This window comes from Cynocephalus volans, chromosome 4, assembly GCF_027409185.1.
Source record: "Cynocephalus volans isolate mCynVol1 chromosome 4, mCynVol1.pri, whole genome shotgun sequence".
NCBI classification, from domain to species: Eukaryota; Metazoa; Chordata; class Mammalia; order Dermoptera; family Cynocephalidae; genus Cynocephalus; species Cynocephalus volans.
Window position 1 is genome coordinate 100376832 of NC_084463.1, and position 25793 is coordinate 100402624.

The 25793-nt window shown below is 39.4% G+C and overlaps 1 protein-coding gene across 1 annotated transcript in view; it reads right to left on the minus strand.

The window, feature by feature from the left end:
- Positions 1–1289: 1289 nt before the first annotated feature.
- The window catches only part of PPME1 (protein phosphatase methylesterase 1), a 67410-nt gene continuing 42906 nt past the window's right edge, over positions 1290–25793 (minus strand). Inside the window, exons 6-14 of the mRNA XM_063093481.1 lie at positions 23498–23652; positions 22862–22952; positions 20504–20569; positions 17198–17321; positions 9648–9777; positions 8305–8349; positions 4387–4451; positions 3687–3754; positions 1290–2509 (exon numbers count right to left, since the gene is read on the minus strand). Of these exons, the coding sequence (XP_062949551.1) occupies positions 2491–2509; positions 3687–3754; positions 4387–4451; positions 8305–8349; positions 9648–9777; positions 17198–17321; positions 20504–20569; positions 22862–22952; positions 23498–23652 (763 nt within the window). The 3' untranslated portion in view covers positions 1290–2490. The remainder of the gene's footprint in view (positions 2510–3686; positions 3755–4386; positions 4452–8304; positions 8350–9647; positions 9778–17197; positions 17322–20503; positions 20570–22861; positions 22953–23497; positions 23653–25793) is intronic.

The following is a 25793-nucleotide window of genomic DNA, read 5'->3' on the forward strand; positions in this document are numbered from 1 at the left end:
AAATAGCTGAACTGAGTGCCCCTGAAAACCACACGTGGCCATGCTGCCCCCCTGTGGACAAGAAGGCACATAGCTCAGAAAGGGCATCCTCAAAGGGCTCAGTGGGAAAAATCAGATCACACACAAGGAACTTCTCTGCTAGGGAGCTCATACTTTATTCTGAAATATTTAGTGAATATCTAAACCAGAACTTCTCAGACATTAAGGTACTTGTTAAAATGCAGATCAGTTCTGGGGTGGCAACAAAATCTCTGATAAGATTCTAGGTGATACTGATGCTACTTGGCCCATGGACCACTCTCAGTAAAGGTCTTAAGTATAAAATAGGAGTGACATAATAGGAACTATTAAGTATCTACCAGTTACTGAGAAATTCAGTTCTTATTTAAACTTAAATAGTCCTCAAGACCCTGTGGGATAGGTACTATTTATCTCCATTTTTCAGATGAGAAAACTGCATCAGAAGAAAGTGCACTGCTACATCATACAGCCAGTAAGGGGTTGGCCTTGGGTTCTACTTCAGCCAGCCTGGCTCCAGAGCCTGCTAGAAAGACTCCAACAGTGTATGGAGGATGACTTAGGGAGGGAAAGGCTGTGAAACCAGCATTTCTCGTACCAGAAATGATCCAGGTACGAGATGATGAGGCACAAGCTAGAGTAGTGGCTATGGGTGGAAAAGAGGGGACACAGAAAAGAGAATGGGCAGGGTTTGGTGGTAGACTGGATGTGGGTGTAAGACGGAGGAGTCCAGGGGACTCTGGGTGTCTGGTCTGGACACCTGGAGAGATGGTGTTACTTAGCACTTACTCAGCTAGGAACCTGCAGAGAAAGAGCAAGTTTTGGGGGAGCAGGGGAGGAGACAATTCACTTTTAGGAATGGTCATTATGAAGGGGCTTGCAGTCATCTGGGAGACATGAGAAGGTAGACGGACCTAAGTGTCCAGAGCTCAGGAGGATCTGGGTTGTGGACAAACTTTGGGTGCTGGCATATGTGAGGCCATTAGTGACTGAAGTCATGTGGACAGTGCACAGACTGTTCTGGGCCAAAGTCAACACAGCAAATAACTAGAAGAGATGCGACAGGAATCCAGGCCTCCATTGCTGCAGTGGAGGCTGACTGTGTCCATCTCCTGAATATTCTGGATCTGGGGAGCAGGCAGAGTATAAAATACTGATAGGCTATAAGGAAATGGGTTTCTGGAGTTCTATTACAACTAAGTTCAACAAACTGTCCCCTGAGCTCAGATCAGGAGAAATAAGGACAACTCCACAGAAAATGACCAGACCAATAAAGGTTGGGAGATATTTATTTTCTTTACACAACGTCATAAATAACAAAGAAACAAAATAGGTCCCAGACTCCGGACCATGCAGCAGGACAGGGATAGGAAGTTGTTGGGTGGAAAGTTGGAGGGGGCTACGCATCACCTAAGACAGTCACAGAAAAGATGGGCTTCAGGAGATTGCCCCTCCCTGCCCTTGGAAATGGCGTGCCAGGACAGCAGGAGGAGGCTGCAGTGCTGTGATGGGGCAGCTGGAAGAGGGTAAAGACTGGGAGTGCTAGGCTGTAATGTTTCTATGGAGAGTGACATGGAAATCACAAATGGCGAAGAGAAGCTGTGGGTCTAGAAGAGGCAAGCCGACACTCTGCACACCTCCAGGAACCAATTATGAAAATGGTTAAATTTGATTATTAAAAACACTTCCACAGGCTTTAGCCTGTGATTTTGTGCATGGGCTGTATTTAACCTGGGTTGCTCAATAGCAGGTGAGGGCTCAAGAGGCCCCTAGAGCAGCCTGGCCTCAGCCCAGGGCAGGTGCCCAGACATGTGGGAGTGGGACAGTGGGCTTTCCCAGATGGGAGGCCATGTGCTTGGACTGGCTGGACCTGATTTTCAGCCTGGTTTCTTGTGATGCTATCCACCACCCCTCCCTGTACCTAAGAATGGGATCCTAGCTTCTCTGGGTCTTCCAAACTTGGAAGAGTAAGACTGGGATAAAAAGGTACCTGATTGGTGTTTTATTTGAAAGGGAAAAATAAGGACCACCCTGTGCATTGTCCATCCCATAAGGTATGGCAGGACCACACCAAGAACAATCTCAAGGAACGGAGGTCCCTGAGCCTAGGGAGATATTTGGACCCAGATGCATTGCCTAATACCAGGAACAGGGGCCCAGGGGGGGCAGCTCCGATGGAGGCTTCACCTTAGGCAAGGCAGGGAGAACAGGCAGGGGCTGCTCCTGCACAGGGAAGGGGTAGGAGTTGGGGAGCCCTGGAGTAGGGAGGCCGATGTTGGTCAAGGGCCCTGGAAAACAGTGCTTTTGGCAGGAATACACAAAAGGGTTTGTACATCTGGGGATGCCCGTCTACAGGGAGCCGGTGTCACATGGCCGGGCGGGATGGTGAGGAGACAGCGGCATCACAGTGGCCTCTGGTGCGATGTATTTACAACAGAGCTCAATGTTGGGGAGGAGCAGATAAGCAGGTCGCTAACAGCCAGGAAACACACTGTGAAGAGCAGAAAGAGAAGGGAAAGAAAATGTAACCATCACTAACTTTCCCTGCTTACCCTGTCTCCTCCTTGAAGCCCTCCCTAATAACCTTCTGTCCCATCTCCCCACAGCCCCATCCTGGGCTAGACACAAGGTCTGCTCTCAGTGAACTGCTCATTTGACGAAGGCTCCAAATGGTCCAGGAGCCCCAGTCCAACACTTTAAGAGAAGTTAAGCCTTTAATGTTGATTCCTGGGATCCATCAACAGTCAGCTGCTAGAAGGATGGTTTGGCACAATGGTGTCACTTCTGTGGCTCACTGTACCAGCTCCTGTCATGATCTCCAATGCTTACCCTGCCCTGTCACTCTCAGCTCCCAGGAATTGGCATTCAGAGTTCACTAAGGTAGAAGCCATTTCTTCTTTAGCATTTCTTCTGCATCAAACTTTCTGAGGGTAAGGAACAAGTTCCCCTGAACCCTCACCAAAATCAGGGAAGATATTTTCCAGGGGGCAGGACTGACTTCTCATCAGGCTTGTGGGCTCTCTGAGGATCAAGGGCCTTCTGCAGCACAGACTAGGAGCTTTCTGAGGTGGTCCAGGACTGTCTGGTTTGGGTCTTCTTCCTCCTCAACAAAGAGCCCAACTGAGTCTCCCTAATCAGATGAAGAGCTTCCTAAGGATGAGACACCTGGCCCCACTTCTTCCTCTAGACCAGTGGTAGCGATTTTGCCTCCCTTGAGACATTTGGTAGTATCTGAAGACATTTTTGGTTGTCAGAACTGTGTGTGGGAGGTGCTACTGACATCTAGTGGGCAGAAGCCAGAGGTGCTGCTAAACATCCTACAACGCACAGGATGGCCCCCCACAACAAAGAATTACCTGCCCTAAAAAGTCAGTAATGCTGAGATTGAAAATCCTGCTTTAAATTTCTATAGTCTCCATGTCCTGCCCAGCTTTCCTCAGACCAGGCACAATTTAATCACAGCCTCATCAACAACCCACTGGACCAGAGCACACAGAAACAACTAACCATGGCTTTGTAGAAACACGCATGCCAGGCTCTTGGTTTAGGAAGAGGTATGGTGACCCAAACCAAGTAGGGGTAAACCCAAGATATTTACAACCTTGCAAATAACTGTTTGTTGGAGTTGGTCAGCACTGCTGGGGTCCTAAACCCTTATACTTCCTTACCACTGGAATCCACCAATGGGCTCTGCAAACCTGTGCCGGATCAGGAAAGTAGCAACAGCTTCGGCTACCTGGAACAGGGAGAGAGATTCCAGGCCACATAAAGGTTAGTGACAGGGCTTAGCCTAGGAAGTCTTGTGGGCTTCTGTTGGAAGGTTAGGCTCTATGGTGCTCTCATGAGTCCCATAGGTCTGCGTAGCTTGAAATCAAAAGCACATGGGCCCTGGCAGGATTCGGATGTTCTTTCCCACCATCCTTGCCAGTGATGGCTCCAGACAGGTCAAGAGGAATGATGTGAAGTGCTTATTTATCCCCTGAGTTACAAAGCACCTTTTTCCCACAGGAGAAGCCTATATTAATTCCTCACTGTGACTATAGTTTAGGGAGTAGTTTCTATTCCAATCATCCCTTCGTCCATCTGTCTTTTGTGGGTGATGGCGAAGTAGAGCTTAAGATCATAACCATATGACCCTGGGAAGAAACAGCAGGGTGCCAGTAGCACCTCAGCCCTTACGTACAAAGCCAGGACCAGAGGCAGCTGCCAGAGGGAGGTTTGGGGAGCTGGTGGAATTGCAGTTGCACAGGCCTCATAGCAGCTGCTGCAAGCAATACAGGCTAAGACTCAGAGGCTTGTCCTATCTTCTGTGACATCCAAGGTTACTCTCACACTTGTCGTTATATAGTCATCAAGTACCAGACTCACCTTGTCGGGGGCATCCTCATGGACTGCATGGCCACACTGGGGGAGAACCTGCATCTGGAACTTCCCTGGAAAAGAAGCAAAACCAGGCAAACTCAGAGACTAAAACAGCCCTCTCCTAACCACCTCTGCAGCCTCATAGTCACTCCTGGAGCCCAGGACCTCCACATTTCTACCCTGACCCTTTACCCCCAACACTCTGGGCCCAATTACCAACTCTTTGATAAGGATGGTAATAATTGTAATTGTAATCTTGGGCAAATCATTTTCCCTTCACTTTTTCTTTCTGTACCTATTTAGTATACATTTACTGTGGACCATAACACACAGAAGAAACAGTTCCTGTCCTCAGCGGGGGGGGGGGGGGGGGTAAAACATAAAAACCAACATTTTAATGCAGCATGTAGCCCTTACGATAAAATTGGGCACAATGGGCTGTAAGAGCATAGGAAAGGGGGCTTCAGAATCCAACAGAGATCCAGGAAGAATAGAATATTCTTTTCCCACACAAAAAGAATAGCCTACAAAAAGAAAGAAGTCTTGAAATGGTATTTATTCATGGAAATCTAAAAGAGGCTTGGCATGGTGCTTATGAGAGTGGTTAACAATTAGGCTGGAGAGGTAAGCAGGGACCATACCATTCAGGTTTTTTGTAAGCTATGTTAAGGATTTTGAAATTTATTATTAAAATAATGTTAACATTTGAGTACTTAACTATGTGCCAGGCACTGTTCTAAGAACTTTTTCACTGTCTTATGGAACACTGCAAGCTCACAACTAATGTGATAGCCATTAAAAGTGAATAGAGATGATTGATAAAGAAGATCCCTAAGGAGACTAAAGGACATGAGACCCAGAGCTCCCATCGGCAAAGAGCAGACTCTGTGAGCCTCAGTTTCTCCATTTACAAAATAAGGGAATAAGCTCTGGAAGTCCTTCTGGTTATCACATTCTGTGCTTCTTACCCCAGTTACATAGTGCTTCAAAAAGTTTCCAATGTACTCTTCCATCCATTTTTAAAGTTGATTCTCAAATTTACCCTATAGGGCCAGACCCGTGACTCACTCGGGAGAGTGTGGCGCTGGTAGCACCGAGGCCGTGGGTTCGGATCCTATATAGGGATGGCCGGTGCGCTCAGGTGCAGACAACACCATGCCAAAGGCTGCAATCCCCTTACCGGTTAGAAAAAAGGAAAAAAAAAAAAAATTTACCCTATAAAATTACACAGGACAAATATTAAAATTCTTTTTTGAGATGATGAAACTGAGGCCATGATTAGTGAAGGGACTTGCCCAAGGCCACTTAGTTAATTAGTGGAGGAACTATGACCACTCCATTCAGTTAAGCTCAGCTTATGCCTCTCCTTCCGCAGTAAGCTGCCTGTGGGTGCTCCAGCCTAGTCACCTCACCATTCTATCTCCTAAGGGACTATTGTTAATGCATTTGGATCCAAACACAGAGCAGGATGTGCCTTCTAGTTTTGTAAGCTTATATTTTACATGCCTCCACAAGAGTGTGTCATTTCCATAAGAATGGGGGCTGGCACTATCATTTGTTCTACATCCCTAATTGGACCCAACATAGGGCTGGGCACTGAGTAGGTGCTTAGTAAGTCTTGGATGAATGAATGACTAAACAAATGACCACAGCCAAACTTACAACTCCAACCCCCCTGGTCTTTCTATCTGCCTCTGATGACTAGGGGTGTATTTTTCATTCCTCTTTGGAAGAGTGGGTATAAGTAAGTAATAAGGGAGAACTCACATATACTAGTAACACTATGCAAGGTATACATAAGATAACATAATCATGAGTAATGCATACAATTATCCTATGAGGTGAGAATATTTCTAAACCCTCTTCTCTGATTTTATAGATGAAGAACCTTAGGTTCAGAGATCCTAAATTATTTATTCAAGTTGAGCCATGAATAAGTGATGAGTTTCTAGGGTTCTACAACAAATTCAGCTGCTTTGAACACAGTTCTGGGAAGGCTGTGGTTTGGGATCTATGCAGACTTACCCATTTCATTTTGTTTTATGGAATTTCCCTCATCCTAGCCATTTACTCTCTATACTCATGGGATGCTTTCTCTGAAAAAAAAGGTGGTCTTGACACAATCCATACTGAGAAAACAGGAGGGCATCTAATGAGGAATTATTGAGTGCTTGCTGGACATAATGAAAAGCATCATCTGTCAGACTTTTACTGCACCCACATTTCTCATTTAAACCCCATGTAACTACCTAGATACGTCATCATCTCTATTTTATAAATGAAGAAACTCAGTATTAAAGAAGTTAGCAATTCACTCAGGCCACAAAACCAGTAACAGTGATTCAAACCCAGGACTGTCTGAATCCAAGGCTGGTGATCAACATTGGTTTCAAATGCTATTCCAGACCAAGTCAATTGCTTTCAGACAGTTTCAGGGGCCATATCTGATTCTTTTGTCTGCACAGCATCAAGCTTAGGTGTCTTGCACAGAAAGAGTGCTTAGGAAACGTTTGCTTGAATTGAATTTAAGCATACAGATATGTGTCTAAGCCCAGAATTACCAATTATGCCATAAAAATCACACAGTCCCAGCTCATGGTCCTGCTCCAGGACTCAGAACACTATGGAGTTAAAGGAAGGGAAGGGCATGAGGGTCTGGGGACAGAGTTTTATAAGTCATTCAACAGCCTTTGAACATATAATGAGGGAATATAGCTCCCTTCTCTGTAGAGAGCTTGAGGGTAGCTATGAGAACAGTTTGAGGGGCCCATGATACATCCAAGTGTAGATGTCCAGCAGGTTTGATACCCAGGCCAGGATTGGAGCTCAGAAGAGGGGATAAAGTTGGATGTTTAGCTTTGGGAATCATCGGGGTATAAATAGAAGCCATGAAATTTGCCCAGGGAAAGTAAGTAGAGAAGGAAGGTCAAGAACAGAATCTGCTTGAGCCTGAAACCCTAGTCTTGGAGTCGGAACTCTTCTTCCCGTGACCCAAAGTTGTCATACGTACTGACTTCATTTTCACCAAGTCTTTCACCCAAACTAAAGCAAGAGCTTCCTCCACAAAGTTGGTCCCACTGCCTCCACTGTCATCTTACACCATACCTGCACCTCTGTATAGTGCTCAACGTGTCATTTTCCTTCTTATTATACCTCCCAAACCCTTTGATTGAGGCTGTCATCAATTTTCTCATTTTACAGATGAAGAAAACTAAAGCTGAAGCAGGTCAAGTACACCTCACCCAGGGTCAAAAAATTACTAGGAAAGCAATATTCAAAACTCAGTTCTCCAACCTCAGAGCCCTTCCTTTTACCACCTCACCATGCTGTCTTCAAAACAGATTCTATTCCTTTTTGTGTCTACATTATCTTGGATCTTTCCCTTTCCTAAAAATTCTAACTGTAGGGCCGAGCCCGTGGCGCAATTGGTAGTGCTGTGCTGGGAGCGCGGCGACTCTCCCGCCGCGGGTTCGGATCCCATATAGGAACGGCCAGTTCGCTCACTGGCTGAGTGCTGGTCACGAAAAAGACAAAAAAAAAAAAAAAAAAAAATTCTAACTGTAATAAAAATACTGATCAGTATTCAGAATATCTCCTTTTGCAATGTTAGCTACCTATAGTACTTTATAATTTTAAAACACATTGCCTCATTTTAATTCTTATAACTCTGAGACATAAGTACTATCATACCCATTTTTAGATGGAAAAGAAAAAGAAAATCAAAGCTCTAAAAAGCGAAATACATGCTCATAATCACACAGTAGGTCAGAAGCAGAGGTGGATCTCAAAGATGGGTCTGACTTGTAAAGCTCATGCTTTCTCCACTGCACCTAACCAGCTCAGAATATTAATTTTCACATGACCCTGACCCCTCTCTCTCTGCCCTCAGAAAAGGGTAAGGGGTATAATTTCTTGATAACTTACCTTGCATCTGGCCAATGGTCAGATCTTTATCCAACCTATCAACACCTAGAACAAAACAAGAGAATCCATGAGCAGCTTACTGAAAAATGCCCTGTGAAACAGGTTTTGCTGTTCAAGTACTAATTAAAAATAGTTACAAAGTTGTAAACATGAGGATATTCTCAATTCATGTTAATGACAATCCTAACTCCCAGAGGTTATATTCTCACCAGATAGACTTTCAAGGTTGAGATTATCCTGTAATCATTTTACTCATTTAAACGGTTACTGAAAATAGGGTTTTACTGTTTTGATTCTCATAACACTCAAAATATCCTTACACCACGATATCTAGCTCTAGAAGGACTTGGGCTTGACGAGGTACAAAAGCTAGGCCAGAACTAGGCTATCCCAGGTGGATGCCTATGCTCAGTTAGGTTTAGGGATTGGGCATGAGGAGGAAAAAGGGAACAGATGAGTGAAGATGGTAGTCCACTTTAGAAGTCACTACCCATTTGGCTAGTAGTTTTAACGAGATCATATACAGATGATGATATACCCACATTACTATGGACTGAATTGTGTCCCCCCAAATTCATGTTGATGGCTTAAACCCCCAATGTGACGGTATTTGAAGATAGGGCCTACAAAGAGGTAATGAGCAAAAGGTTAAATGAGCATAAGGGTGGAGGGTCTGATATAGGATTAGTGTCCTTATAATAAGAGATACCAGAGAGTTCACTCTTGTTCTCTCTTGGCCACATGAGAGAAGGCACAAAGAGAGAACCCTCACCAGAACCTGACCATGTTGGCACCCTGCTCTCAGATTTTCAGCCTCCAGAACTGTGAGAATAAATTTTTCTTGCTTAAGCCACCCAGTCTATACTATTTTGTTATGGCAGCTGAGCTAACAAATATATACACATACACGCCGATAGAGTTCGGTGTACAAACTCTATCTGTGTGTATGTGTTGTTCCAAAACTCATGCAGAAATCTGATCCCCAATGTGGCAGTGTTGGAAGCTGTTTGAGTCATGGGAGTGGATCCCTCATGAATGGATTAATGCTCTTCCTAGGTGGGGGGAGTAGTGAGTGAGTTCTCCCTCTATCAGTTCCTGCAAGAGCTGGTTGTTCAAAAGACCCTGGCACCCCTCTCTCTCTCTCTCTTGCTTCCTCTCACCATTTGATCTGCTTGTACCCGCCGGCTGCCTGCCACTTTCCACCATGAGTAGAAGCAGCCTGAGGCCCATGCCAGACACAGCTGTCCCAGAATCGTAAGTAAATAAACCTCTGTTCATTATAAATTACCCAGTCTCAGGTATTTCTGTTATAGCAACACAAATGGACTAATATACACACTTACCGGCCAAGAGCAGCAATTTAGGAATAGGACAACTAAGAAAGAGATTGGATAAGCCTCGGAACCAGCCATCCCAGTATTTTTCCGTTTTTGCCAGTTCAATTCTCCAGGTATATGGATGGTCTTTCTTGGTCTGGTGAAATAAGAGCAAGTTCTGAGTCTCCAAGGGCAACCCCTGGAGGAACAGGATAAAAACTAGGTCCCTGGGAAAAGGAAAGGGAAGGAAACTAGCACTTATTAAGGCCCTACTGTGTCCCAGTCATTTTAATATACATTTAATCCTTATAACAGTCTTATTAAATAGGTTATTGTTGTAATCTCCATTTTTAGATAATTAGAAGTTTATTTTTTACTTCTATTAGTTTCAGTAAACTTAGGAAACTTAAGATCACAAAGTTAGTAAATGGTAGAGCCAAGCTTAAGCTTTTCTTATAGCCAGTTGGCAAGAAGGATATACCATCAAAAGATTACGAAGAACACATTACAGTATGAAAAAAATGCTTACAATATAATATTAAGTAAAACAAGCAGAGTACAATATGTCATCTAAGAGGATTACTACCAGAAAAATGTGATATACTTATGAGAAAGGCTGGAAGGAAAAACTGAAAATAGATTGATTTGCTGGCAGAACATTTTTTTCCTTCATTTTGATTTATGATAATGATATAATATTCCTGCAATAGCAATTTTAAGAAGAAAATATGACACAAATATGAAAAAAATGTCAACATCTGTTTAAATCTTGATAGTTGGAAAGTGAATGGGCACAAAGTATACAATCAGTATTAGCTGAACAAATAAATGATTCTCTATACTTTTTTGCATCAATGAAATATGTGAAATATTTTAACCAAAATAATTAGGACACTGCATCAACTACAATATGAAAATCTAGAAGTGAACCTGAGACAGCAACATATTCTGTTAAAGATCGCTGGATGACTAAAATGTCCATACTACTCAAAGTGATCTACAAATTAAATATAATCCCTACCAAAATCCCAATGGCATTTTTTGAGGAAATAGAAAAAAAACATCTTAAAATTCACAAGGAATTCCACTGGACCCTGAATAGCCAAAACAACTTTGAAAAAGAGGAACAAAATTGGAGGACTCACACTCTCTAATTTCAAAATATATTACACAAAGCTGTAGTAATCAAAACAGTTTGGTAATGGCATAAAGGCAAATAGACCAATGGAATAGACTAGAGAGCACAGAAATAAAGCCTCACATGTATGGTCAAATGATCTTTGACAAAAGTGTCTAGACCACTCAATGGGGAAAGGACAGTCTCTTCAACAAATAGTGTTGAGTTAACTAAACAAATAGATACACATACACAAAGGAATGAAATTGGGCCCTTATCTTACACCACATATAAAAATTAACTCAAATGGATTAAAGACCTAAATGTAAGACCTAAGACTGTAAAACTCCTAGAAAAAAAAATAGGGGAAAAACTTCATGACACTGGACTTGGCAATGATTTCTTAGATATGACACCAAAAGCACAGGCAACAAAAGCAAAAATAGACAAATGGTACTACATCAAACTTAAACACTTTTGTGCATCAAAGGACACAATGAACAAAGTGCAAAGGCAATCTATGGAACAGGAGAAAGCCTATGCCAATCTTATATCTGATAAGGGATTAATATCCATAATATACAAAGAACACCTACAACTCAGCCACAAAAAATCAAATAATCTGATGAAAAAATGGGCAAAGGATTTGAACAGACATTTCTCCAAAGGCAATATACAAATAGCCAACAAGCATATAAAAAGATGCTCAACATCACTAATCAATGGAGCAACGCAAATCAAAACCACAGCAAGATACCACCTCACCCTCATTAGTACGCTACTACCAAAAAAAGAGAAAATAAATGTCAGTGAGGATGTGGAGAAATTAGAAACCTTGTGATCTGGGCTGTCAAATGGTGCAACTGCTATGGAAAAAAGCAAAGTGGTTCCTCAAAAAATTAAAAATAGAATTATTATATGATCCAGAAATTCCACTTCTGGGTTTATATCCAAAAGAACTGAAAGTAAGATATCGAAGAGATATTTGCAACTCATATTCACAGCAGCACTATCCATAACAGTTAAGAGGTAGAAGCAACCCAAATGTCCATCAACAGATAAATGGATAAAAAAATGTGGTACCACCATGGACACCTTTCAACGACAGACTGCATGTATGATGGTGGTCCAATAAGATTACAGGTTTGTAGTAGGCTATGACAGACTGTGTACATGATGGTGGTCCAATAAGATTATAAGTGTGTAGTACGCTGATTTGTGTAAGTACAGTCTATGACGTTTGCACAAAGATGAAATTGTCTAATGATGCATTTCTCAGAATACATCCCCATCAAGTGACACATGACTCTGTGTGTGTGTGTGTGTGTGTGTGTGTGTGTGTGTACACATATATATGTTATTCAACCTTAAAAAGGAAGGAAATCCTGTCTTACTCTACAAATTGGATGAACCTTGAGGACACTGTACTATGTGAAATAAGCTAGTCACAAAAAGACACATCTGTATGATTCCACTTACATGAGGTATCTAAAGTAGTTAAATTCATAGAAACAGAAAGTACAATGGTGGTAGCCAGGGGCTTCAGGAAGGTGGGAAAGGGGAGTTGTTATTTAACCGGATAAAGAATTTCAAATCTGTTTCATAACAGTGGGAATATATCTAACACTAATGAAATGTAAACTTAAAAATATGATTAAGATGGTAAATTTTATGTCATGTGTTTTTTACCGTAATAAAAAGAAAAAGATCACTGTATGGTGAGTCAGGAAACTTCAGTCTTCTAGTTCTGTCTTTGTCACTGACTTTCACAGGTCCCTTCCCTTCTCTGAGCTTTGGTTTTCCCATCAGTAAAAGGGGACATGATGGTACCTTATGGCTCTAATATTCTCACTAAACAAATAATTCTATCATCTTCTATTAGTATTTTCCAGGCATAAGAAACTTTAAAGTGAAATACTAATTACCATTTCAGTTTGGAACCTCAGCCTGTCCTATTACCTGTTACAATTTCCATTTATGAGCCATTTCTAAATCTCACAAGCCCCTCCCACATGTACAATGGAATTCATATGCAAATGACAAATTTAAGGTAAGGGAACCCCCAAAGATAATAATGTTATGAGAATAAATTTCTTTAAAAAGGAGTTCATCTCAAGTCTTAAAATTTGCAAAAACAAAAAAAATTGTGTTTAGAATTAGAGCTGCTCCTATATTTACTGTATTAGAAACAAATCCTTTCTCTGGAGAGTTGGATTATAAAGTTAGTTTAGTTTAGATGCCTGTTGGATGGTGTAGTGGATTGAATAATGCCCCCCAAAAATTCCCTGAAGCTTGAATTGTGCCCCCCCAAGTTTTATGTATAAGAAACTTAACCCCCACTGTGACTTAAGAGGGTGGGAAATCCTATTATGGTAATTGCCTTGAAGAGGTCATTAGATCACAGGACCATGCCATAGTGAACAGATTAAAAACGATGGTCAGGGGCGTGGTTCTGAGGGCTTTAAAAAAGAGGAGAGTCTCTGTCTCTCTGCTCTCTCTCTCTCTGCTTCCACCATCTTGCATTGTGAGACCCCTGGGTCGCTGTCACCTGTAAGCAATACATTTTGTTTTCTTTATAAAATGCCCAGTTCCAGCTATTTTGTTATAAGCAACAGAAACAGACTAATACAGATGCTCTGACAAATGGCAATAAAACGGATTGATATGATGAGATTAAGTTGTTAGGTGGGAGAAGCAGAAAGTTGGTTGCCAATCTTCCTGGGGTGTTTGCCTGTGTAGGATACAGTTCTATGTGTAGAACAAAGGCATCTACCACAGGCCTTGCATTATTTACCAAAGCCTCACTTTAAAAAAGTGTTTTAAAACATAGATTTTGTGTCTGTCAGACTTGAATGAATGCAAATCCCAAGTCCCATCATTAACTAATAACTATCCCTTGAGAAAGTTACTTAACCTCTTCAAAACTGTTTTCTTAGCTATAAATGGGCAACACAAGGTCTGAAAGAACTGTTTTAAGGATGACCTAAAGATACTCATGTATGTAAAAGAATAGGAATATGGTCTGGCACATAAATAAGCATTCAACAAAATTTTTTTAAGAATATAAATAATCTTTCAATAATTATGAAAAAGAAGAAGAAATTTGGAGGACTCACACTGCTTGACTTCAAACTTATAACAAAGCTACAACAATGAAGACAGTGTGGTACTCTTATAAGGACAGATACGTAGAACAATGGAATAGAACTAAGAGTCCAGAAATAAACTCTAACATTTACAGTCAAATGATTTTCAACAAGGATGCCAAGACAATTAAATGGGAAAAGAGGAGTCTTTTCAATAAATGGTGCTGGGACAACTGGATATCCACATGCAAAAGAATGAAATTGGATCCATTCCACTATCATACACAAAAGTTCACTAAAATGAATCACAGACCTAAATGTAAGAGCTAAAACTAGAAAACTCTTAGAAGAAAATATAGGCAGAAATCTTTGACCTTTTGTTACACAAAGCCTCCTTAGATATGACACCAAAAGTATAAGGGACAAAAGGAAAAATAAATAAATTGAATTTCATCAAAACAAAAAACTTTTGTACTTCCAAGAATACCATCAAGTGAGTAAAAAGACAACCCATGGAATAGGAGAAAATATTTGCATGTTCTAGACAGACACAAGTAGAACAAGTATCTAGAATACATAGAGAATTCTTACAACTCAATAATAAAGAGAAGTAATCCAAATAAAAAATAGGCAAAAGATCTGAATAGACATTTCTCCAAAGAAGATATACAAATGGACAGTAAGCACATGAAAAGATGCTCAACATCAGTAGTCATTAGGAGAATGCAAATCAAAACCACAATCACATACCACTTCATACGGTAGGATGGCTATGATCAAAAAGAAGAAATAACAAGTATGGACAAGGATGTGGACGAACTAGAACCACATACACTGCTAGTTGGAATGTAAAATGGTGCAGCCACTTTGAAAAATAGTCTCTGTCAGTTCCTCAAAAGGTTAAACATAGTTACTGTATTATCCAGCAATTCCACTCCTATGTATATGCCCAAGAGAAATAAAAACCACACAAAAAGGTGGACATGAATGTGGAGGATACCAACATTAATAAAGCAAATGTATTTTACAGGGCATAACTTATAGCTTAGTGGGGCCACAGCCCTATAGTTTTAGCAAGGCCAAAGCCCTTTAGTTTAAGGTATAGCCTAACTTCTTAAGAGTTGCACATAGAAATGCTTAGCTTGGGAAAAACAGAAAACTTTCCCAGGACTAAAGTCTCTGGTGTAGATAAAAAAAAATTATAACACAGCAAAAATGCTTGCTCTGGGAGCATCATCCTTGGTGCAGCTAAACCTAATGATGGAAAGTATGTGAGCTAAAGGCTTCAAGGCTGATGGTTGAGGGATGTTCCTCATCTCGCCTCCGGCTGTTTCTTTGAGTTTCTTAGGGAACTAAGTGTTGCTTTGACAATTATCTCATTGTTCTTTTTGTAACCACCTGTGTTCCTTTTCTGTAACTTTCCTGCCTGGAGAATAAAAACTGAGAGAAAACCTGATTCAGGGTTATTCCTAGGAATTCTTCTCTTCTGAAAGAATTGATCCTAGGATTAACCCCTTCTGGGCCTCTCACTGCTCTGGAGAAATGGGCTTTGAGTAATCCTTTGAGTCTCTGTCACCCTGGAAGAGGTGACCCATGAATGCTTTTAGAAGTATTATTTGTAAGACAAAGAGTGGAAACAACACAAATGTCCATCCACTGGTGAATGTATAAAAAAAATGTGGTATATCCATACAATGGAATATTATTCAGACATAAAAAGAAATAAAGTGAAACTTTATTTGAAAACTTTATGCTAAGATAAAAGAAGCCAGTCACAAAAGACCACATATTGTACAATTCCATTTATATTTTATGTCCAGATTAGGTAAATCTATAAAGACAGAAAGTAGATTAGTGAATGGCTAGGACTGGGAGGGTTGGAGAGTAATGGAAAGTGACTGCTAGTGGATACTCCTTATTGCTTAATGCACCTCAGTTTGCCCTGTCAAAAACACGGCTGATGTTTATAAAACCATACAATTGGGCTTATAAAAAATTACAAAGGAAAAATTAGTTGGAATTAAAACTCAGAGGATCTGGGTATGTTTCAGTTCTAACTTTTATATGTGACCATGGGCAAGTATCTGTATCTGAGTTGTGAAATGGTGATAATAACTATAATGCAGATCTAAAATGAGAATTAGAGATGATAAATGTGAAGCATGAAGCACTTAGCATAGTTCCTAGTACATAAAAGGTAAAAAGTAATTGATTGTATCAGAGTCTCAAATATACTAAATACCTGCTTGATTACCTTGGCCAAATCTCTTAACTTTTGAGCCTAGGTTTCAACATGGTAATACAGGAGAAAAGATATCCCTTCACCTCACAGGGTGTTCGGAGGGCCAAATAGATCGTGTGTTATTTTTACCTTTGTAAACTCTAAAGAGATACAGTTTTTACCTTTGTAAACTCTGAGGAGATACAAAGTATTATTCTGATCACTGATCTTAAGGATGGCAAGGAGATCCTTACTAAATTAAAAATACCGTTAAAAAAAATGTGCTCTCCTCCTTGCTAACAGCAGCATCTCCAAATGCAAAGTATGTGGTGCACACATTACCTGCCGTTAGTAAGATGTTTATAATTCATCCCAGAAAGTCCGTTACTCATGATCACTGAACATTCCCAAGAAAAAAGCACTCCTTTCCATTACTATCCTCAAAGCAACTGCTCAGGAAGTACTCACAGAACACTTACTACAACACTTACACAACCCTGAGCTAAACGCTTAGAAAAATTCATGCAGAACATCAGTTTCTTCCCTTAAATTGCATACTTTCTTTGTTTCTATGGGATACAATTCTTGCATAATTAGAGGACAACATGAGTCAGCATTCTAGGGATGATGAGCAGGACACCATAGTATCTTTGAATGTGGCTTACAAAAATCAGTTCTGTTGACTTAATAGGCACAACTTCAAAAAAGAGAGTGCTAAGTTGTGTTATACAGATTTTCAGCGCTGTATTCCAGAGGGACTAATGTAAACTGAGGTCAGAAAGCTTTCCCAAGGAATAAACCTTGAAAGATGGGTAAGATCTGGATGGGCTAAGAGTAGACTAGAAGGAAATAGCATTCTTCTCATGAGAGAAACCACAGGAACGGAAGTACAGAAGTAAGAAAGAGCCTGGTGAGAAAGGAGTCTGTTTGAGGGTAGGGTATATACTGTAAGTTTTATGTTCCAATAGGTCAGAGCTATCAACGAGTGCTTTATATCTTATAGTTAACTTACATATCTCTTATGATAGTGTCTTTTCCCCCTAAAATATCAAATGGTACACAAAAGGAACAATGTCATCTCCCCTTCCCCACCCACACACACCTGGAACTATTCCCTATCCCATCTTTCCAAGAATGGAAAGCAGTCACTCACCTCCATGTCATCTTCCTTTTTCCTCTTATTTGCTGACTCACTTCCTTCTTCATCTTCTTCTTCTTCCTCTATGATTCCTTCCACTATAGATTTTGAGCCTTCTGGACTTGTAATTCCTTCACACCTAGGTTTTTTTAAAAAGTGCTATCACATACCTCTCTTCTATATACAAATTATCTCAGACATACTCATACTTATGGTCTTTTACAATCAAATCCTAGCTAAAACTCGACAATGCTCCTGGGAGGAAGATGTGAAAATGTACATTTCCAGGACTGTGGAAGGTCATGGCCATATGACTATACTCCAAGGGCTGGTTTCCTTTTCTTGCACCAGTAATGACCCATAGAAACGGAGCAACCATATCCTGAGGCATGGCAATAAAAGTTTTACTGGCACTGTCTTATCTAATCCTTATAATAATACTAAGAAGTAGCTCTGAAGAGTTAAGAAAATTGTCCAGAGTTACCTACCACCAGTAGATAAGGGTGGGATGCAAATCCAGGGCCAACTAACTCCAAAGCATGGTGCTTTTCTGCTGTACCCTGCTTACATTAGAACAAGGCTCAGACACAATGGTAAAAGGCCCTCCTTTTTAATTAGCTGATAGAAACAGACAATTACAACACCCATGGCCAGCTGAACTTTGCAGATTAGACTATCTGACCCGATCAGTTATTGTTTTTTTTCCTCTTAAAAATATCTCTTTATTATGTAATTAAGTAGAAAAATGATTATTATATGAATAGTTGGTACTTAATTCCTTTAAAGTGAACTCAATGGAAAAAATACACTGACAATTGCTAAAGGTAAAAATCCCAAGGGCCTGAGTAGCAGCTAGTGCCCTTTGCTCTGCACAACAAAGCAAAATCTGTTATTTTGTCCTTGAGAAGGAAAGAGAGAGAAGGGAGAAAAAGAGCAAACAAGCAAGATAAAAAGATACTGGGTCAGCAGTAGATTTCCAAGAACAATAACTTCTCCTTTTCTGTCTTGTTTACCAAACCTTCAATAAAGTGTATGTTCACAAATGCTTTGTTGAGTGGGGGTTTTCCAAGAAACTTGACCAAGTTTCACATCTAGTATATATCACAGACATGATAAAAAAAAAATAGTATAACAAAGAAATATGTGCTTTGAGTTTTCACAGCCTGTGGATTAGGAGGTTCAACGCAATTTCACCTAGATCAAAAAGGGCAGAAAGTTTCCAGCTGTCTATGTGACAATTATCACACACCCACACACACACTCTCACAAACATAGGTTTACTTATTAGGAGAAAACACCACTTGCTATAAAATTTTAGAATTACTGAACTACCTGCATATAAGTCATGTAAATTCTTCACAAAATGCTTCATAACTGCTTAAACAAGGCAGATATAAAAATATTTAGGCAATGAAAAGTGGGCAGTCTCACAGTTTATTCAAAGTCTCTATTCTGTCTTTCTGATATTATACTGGAATTGCCATTTTGGCATAAAATCCATAATTTAGGCCTTGAAGTCAAGTACATAGGAGTTTAAATCTCAGCACTGTCACCCACTAGGACGTGACCCTAGGAATATCATTTACTTCCTAAACTTCCATTTCCTCATCTATGAAACAATACTTATCTTGAGGTATTTTAGGGATTAAATGAGAGAGTGAAAATGAATTAATGAATACAGGTAATGAATATCAATGGCTACTCACATTAAAAAAAAAAGAGCGACAATCAGACACTATGTGCTTCCTGGTAATAGTGCACAACATCACCTATAAAGTATTCTTGCAACAAAACAACAACAAACAAACAAGCCTGAACTTGATCAAGCCTCTGGATCTTACGATTTACAGACAATACAGAGACCAAAGAAATATGTTAAATTACAGTCTGAGGATTCAATCAGCAAATCCGGATTTTGGGAGATTCTCTGAGCAAACAACCAGGTTTCCTCAATAAATAAATTGCAAGTAAACACAGAGAGAAAGAGAGAGAGAGAGAGAGAGAGAGAGAGAGAGAGAGAGAGAGAGAGAGGGAGGGAGGGAGAAGGAGAAAGATAGAAGTGGAAGCTATAGATTAAACAACACTTAAGAGATATATCAACCAACTGCTACGTATCTACCTTATTTTGATTCTGATTTTAACAATAAAAATTATTTATGAGACTATCAAAATGTAAATACTAATTAGATGTTTGATGATATTAAGGAACTGTTAATTTTTTAGGTGTGATAATGTCATTGTGATTATATGTAAAGAGTCTATCTTTTAGAGTATACTAAAACCTTATAGAGGAAATTTGGAGTTTTCTTCAAAATATTTTGTGCTAAGAAGTAAATAGATGCACAGATGAAACAAGACTGGCCATGAGTTAATAATTGTTGAAAATAGGCAATGGGTACACTGGAGTTCATTGTATTATTCTACTTTTATTATATTTGAAATTTTTCCATAATACAACATATTAAAAATGAGATAGTATATATAAAATACCTAGTACAGTGCCTGGCAAATAGTAAGCATGCAATAATGCCATTATCATTTTCATCTAACTCTTACACTCCTGTCTCTTATGCTGGGCAACATTTTCTCCATTCACCTAAAGTCTATTTTGTGACCACAGAGAAATAGTCAGGACCCATGTAACTATCAAGAAAGATCAACTGGGCTAAATAATTTCAGTTTACCCTTAGAATCCAGCTTTCACTCAGGTTATGCCAGACTTTTTACATTATAATTCCCTCACAACCAGGTTTGGCTTAGAAGGAAACCGTTACCAGAATGAAACCATAACTGCCAGCACTAAAGTGGACACTTAATTTTTAATGTTTTCTCTCTGAGATTCTTCACTTTTTAATACCTAGAGTTGTGCTAAGGCAATCCAGTATTATATAGAGGACACTAACAGGCTTTGGGATTTCTCAAAAAAGAAAGAAGGAGGGCCGGCTGGTGGCTCACTTGGGAGAGTGTGGTACTGATAAAACCAAGGCCACGGGTTTGGATCCCTTTAGAGATGGCTGGTTAGCTCACTTGGGAGAGCATGGTGCTGACAACACCAAGTCAAGGGTTAAGATCCCCTTACCGGTCATCTTTTAAGAATAAATAAATAAATAAATAAATAAATAAAAGAGAAAGAGAGAATGAAAGAAAGAAAAGAAAGAAACTCAGCCAGCCTGTATGGCATTATTTTTGTAAAATTATCAAATATAATGAAGGCGTTTACCAGGATAGATTTAGGATAGGTGCAAGATAAAAGAAGCAATCTGAACTTCCCTCACCATGTCTCAGCCTCTAACTAGCCCAAAGGGAAATAATAGGACCTACTGTTTGACTTGGCCAACCATTGAGACACGGGCAGACTCCAGGTTTCGAATCTGGCCACTTTTCACGCTAGGAGAGAAAAAGTCAGAAGGGAGAGAGGATGTTATTCAGCATCAATCTTATCACATCACTAGTATAATGAGTAATTTTGCAGATTCCGTGGGGCATAATAAAAACTTGAGGTTACCAATGTTGCTTACTATGGAGATTACTATTACTCTTCATCTGGCTATTATGGCTACGAATCAGGTAGAAAAAGTCAAGTAAAGACATTGTACAAAGACACTGTAACCATTTCAGTTCTGCAAATATTTACCAAGAGGGTACTATGTGCCAGGCCTGTACTCAAGAAGCACATAACTGAATAGGGAGAAAAAGATACAAACAGATAATGTTAATATAATAAAGCAAGTGTCAAAGAAAGCACTTTATTCTGAATGAGGTGGTTAGAGAAATCTCCTCAAAGGTCCTGCTTACACTGAGGACTGAAGATAAGAAGTTAACCAGAAAATAAAAGAAGTTCTTCTTCGGAAAAAAAATGAAATAAAAGAAGATGGTCAGAGCATTCTAGGTAGGGGGTTTAATGTGAACAAAGGTACTGTGATGCAAAAGTCAGCAGGATAATGATTTTAAAGAATTGAACAGCAGGAGAAGTCAGCAGGGAGAGAGCAAAGAAGGAGTGTGACAGAATAGGGTAAGCAAGGCCACTTCCTACAGGGCCTTGCATGCCATACTGTACAGCTTGGACTATCTGAATAAATTAGTCTTCTCATACTTGTCTACCTAAGTACATCTAAGGACAAAGCAAAATGGCTGCATGTCCCAGGAGGAACAGGAAACACTGCCTGAAGCAGGCCACCAGGAGAATACGTTTCTTTAAATCTCATTTTTTAGCTTAAAAAATCATGTAAAATTTTAAAACCCCTCCCCTTAGATAAGGACATTGTTTCTTACTTTTATGATAAACAGAAGCAATCAAAACTACTTCATCTTTCGCCCGCTAACTGAATCTACAAACCCACTAGTATTTGTAACCATAAACTCTGCCTTGATGCCTGTTTAATACATGAAGTATCTCTATTCCTATTCAAGGCCAACCTTGAGGCTTAAGATAACTGAGCCAAGTCTGGAATAATCTTCTCATTGGTTGTTCCTGGGGAAGCAGGGAGAGCACCTGAGGATAATGCCAAGCCAGCAGCAGCTTCATTCTCAATGCTTTGGCTGCCCAAGACAGATCTTTGGTGCTTCTGAGAGAATAGGATCCTGCATCATGATAGTGAACAAGGAAGGGGTGGTAGAAGCAACCTCACCAAACACAAGCACTATTCCGGCATGAGAACCTCTGTTCTAGGACAACTCCCTAGGATATATTTACCAGGTCCTAAATTTCCTCTTGATATCTCCGATTCAGTTAACAGATATGTTCCACCTGCTAGTGCATCCAGTAGTATGCTATATGCTGTATGAAAGTACAAAAGAAATAAAGCACACCTTCTGCCCTTATGATGCAGGAAGGGCATTAAGACAGATATTACTGAAAATGAACAATGTGAGCATATCCCTAAAGGGAGGACTGGAAGACTTAAGGGGTTAAAAATACAATATCATACAGACTTAAAAGTCTCTAGCAGTTTTGCTGAGGGAGTTATCTGGTGGCTTGGAGGAGTGAGAAAAAGCATTCTGGAGATGGATTTTGAAGAATATGTAGGAAGATGGGAAAATATTTTATTGCAGGACTGATCTGCTTTTGGGGAGGGACAGTGTTTTACTCATCTTTGAATCTTCACCTTTTAGCACAAAGTAAGTGTTTAATAAATATTTAATCAAATGACTGACTGAATTAATAAATAAATTCATGACTGAACAGCCTTTACTTAAGTGGAAGCCATAGCTAATTATGTCAATGATTTCTATAAAAACTACCCAAAACCCAAATAGATTTAGGAGAACAGACCCTACACCCATTGTCTGTTTCTCCATCATTTTATCCGGAACACAGAAAGTGAAACTAGAACTCTTGAGCACTAGAGGTAGAAGAGTCCTTAGAGATCACCCAGTACAAGCTCTCACCTTAGAGGAAGAAACAGCTAGACAGCAGATGATCCACAATAACTAAGATTCTAGGAGGTAATAAAATGTAGTAGGAAAAGGATGTCTCAGCTTTAGAAAACTGAGACATCTGAAATATTTAAAATATTAAAAAAAAAAATTCTGCTCTTTACATAAATATTCCCTCACATGCTATTACAATAAAGCTTGGAACCTGAACTTCTATTCCTTTGAACTTGGTGCTTGAGCTGACAAAAAGGGAAAGCTACAACCTAACACTTAAAATAAAGACAACATAGATTTGTGGGTTACCTCCATTCAATAGCATTCTCCAGAGACTTGAAAGTTTTAGGACGACCACGTAAGAAATTCTGCATGCTATTAAGTGCATCCATGGCTGTACCTAGATATTAAACAGAAATTTTAACCACAGCATTTAACTTATTCTGAGCATTTATACTTACTGAGTCAACTCTATATATCTGCCCTCAATAATAGCAGAATTCAGTGATGCTTGGGGGAAAAAATTAAGATGCAATTTAAGAAAATTCAGAAGACTAATATGATAGCCAGCTTCCAAGATGGCCCTCAATAATTTTTGCCTCTTGGTATTCATTCCCTAGCGTAGTGCCCCTACACTGAATAGGGCTGACTTGTATAAGCAGTAGTGTGTGACTTCTGGGGCAGGGTCATAAAAGACATGGCCCCTTCTTTGTAAATGATTAAATAAAATTATGGGACATACATATGATTGAAAATACTATATAATCATAAAAAGATGTTAATACAGGGTTTCTGATGACATGGAGAAAATGATTATATAATATAAATTTTAAAAATATATAAAGACAGAGGGTAATACTTCAAGATGAGTGATATCAACAATAAATTAAAACAAGATGGTAATCCACCACTGATATCTTTTATAAGTCTATGATTCTGATTTACCTTCCACAACATCAATCATGCACAGACCCAGGAGGCTTGGCACCAGGTTAGACGATGCTGTGTGAACTGCAATAGCACCGCCCATGCTATGTCCAATCAGCATAATTGGAGGAGGGAGATCCCCATACATGGCTTCAACCACATTGCCGACATCTCTGCAAGGAGAAGAAAAAAAACTGGAAATGCTCTCTGACAACACTTTTAAAAAGTTTTCTTCTCCAGTGCCTTCCTTTGGTCTGCAACTCCTGGGAGACGGTAAAGGTCTACTGGGCCATTTTCAAATGTACCTAGGTAAACATCTCGACATGCCCCCAGTCTCTATACAGGTAGCCAAACATCCAGCTCTCCTGATAAATGGTTGGCTATGGACCCAAATTTTCTGATTTTCCTTTACATCACACTTTCCCCATTCCACACATTCAGTAAAATTACATAAACATGCATCTTTATTTTGAACCTAAGCTTGAAACTCTGGACAAATTAACTGCTCTATGCCTCAATTTTCCTATCTATAAAACAGGGAAATAATTACATTAAGCATTATAATGTAGTGAAGTTTGGAGTAACAAGATGAGTCCCAGACCTAGTTTATTTTTTAATATGTGATCTTGGATTAGTTAATTAATCTCTCAGAAACTGAGTTTCAAGATCTATAAAATGAAGACAAGAATATCAGTTACTGCTCTTTGAGGATTAACTGAGAAGTGAATGTGAAACTACTTTAAAAGAGTAAAGTGGTATAGAAATGTTAATTATTATTTAGAATTTCTCATATACAGTTGAAGGATGAACATAAATGTAAGTATACTGCCCTGAGAAACAAGAAAGATGTTCAGAGCTAATTTTTATTGGCTTCTGTTCTAGTCTTCAATTATGATCGGATCTATTTAACGAAGTCAAACTTTATAGCTTTGAAAATGAGAACTAAAGTATGAACTTTGGTTTTTATTTGCATGTATGCCTTCTCTGCTGTAGCAATAGGTGCAATAAGAATAGTAAGGTGAGTTTCTAGAGACCTCTGGCTCTCTTGCCTTCTTTTGGAAGTGGAAGAGTCAACCTCAAAAAAACAGTTTTGTCATGCTGAGTGTCACTACATACCTCAAGCACTCACACACCAAATATAACAGGTATCGATGTACGGATAGAGACTTTCAAATATGTATATTCATATTGGCAAGTGCAAACGTTACTAATTCTGCAGGTAGTAATTTTAAAAATCCCAAACAACAATTATAGGTGTGAATAGGGTAGCTGCAGCATCTGCAGACAATCTCAATGTCTGAGATAAGGAGGCCACCAAATTTTACAAGGGAAAGCAAATAATGGTTTAATATTCCTCTGGAGTTAAATTTAAGAGTAAGATGGAAAGTAAAGCAGTTTAGGCAGTTATCTAAAGAGATAATATAGTTAAGAAAAGTCCATGCTTCTTTGACACCAGTGCTGCTTCTACACTAAACGCAAAATCTCTGTGGAAGACAAAATGATTTAGGGGGAAGAAAAGAGAACTAATATTTATTCAGTGCCTATTACATACTACGAGCTTTCCTATAACATCATCTCATATAATCCTTCAACGGCCTTGCCTGGAATAATCTGTTTTACTATTTTACAGATGGCGAAACTGAGGACACATCTACCAATTACAAGAACTGGCCAAGTCAAAACCATTGGGTCTATCAAAATATTGCTGCATTTCTACCAAGGTTAAAAAGAGCTGCAGATTCCTGTTATCCCATTGAAGCATATTTAAACCGATTTCCCACTGGCACGGGGCACTGTAGATGCAGGGTAACTCCCTAAAGTCAAAACCATGATGCCTTTTCTCAAAGACTACTGGAAAACATCAGGAACAAAGATTAGATTAATAAGTGATCTTTGGAGTAAATAACATAGAGGAAAACTATATAGTGTTTCTGAAAAATAAAATCAGGTAGTATTCCAAAGTGAATTCTGCATATCAAAATGACAGACCAGAAAAAAAATTACAGGCTCAATTAATTAATCTAAAACCACATTGGATGTGATTTTGGGGGCAAATTTAGAAAGAAAAGAAAAGAAAAGTTAGAACATGTTTATATTAAATATCAAGGTATAACTTCTAGAATAATTCTTGAAAAATTCCAAGAAACTTCTGGTTGGTAATAGATACAATAAGTAAAATAAATGGATTCTATGGAATATTATCTTAGTCCAGGTGTCCTTAAAATACACATTAACTTAGTTGGAGGGGTTCTGTGATATTTGCTTCATGCAAGAAGGTAGAGAAGGTCTGAACACACCAACTTAATATCATTTC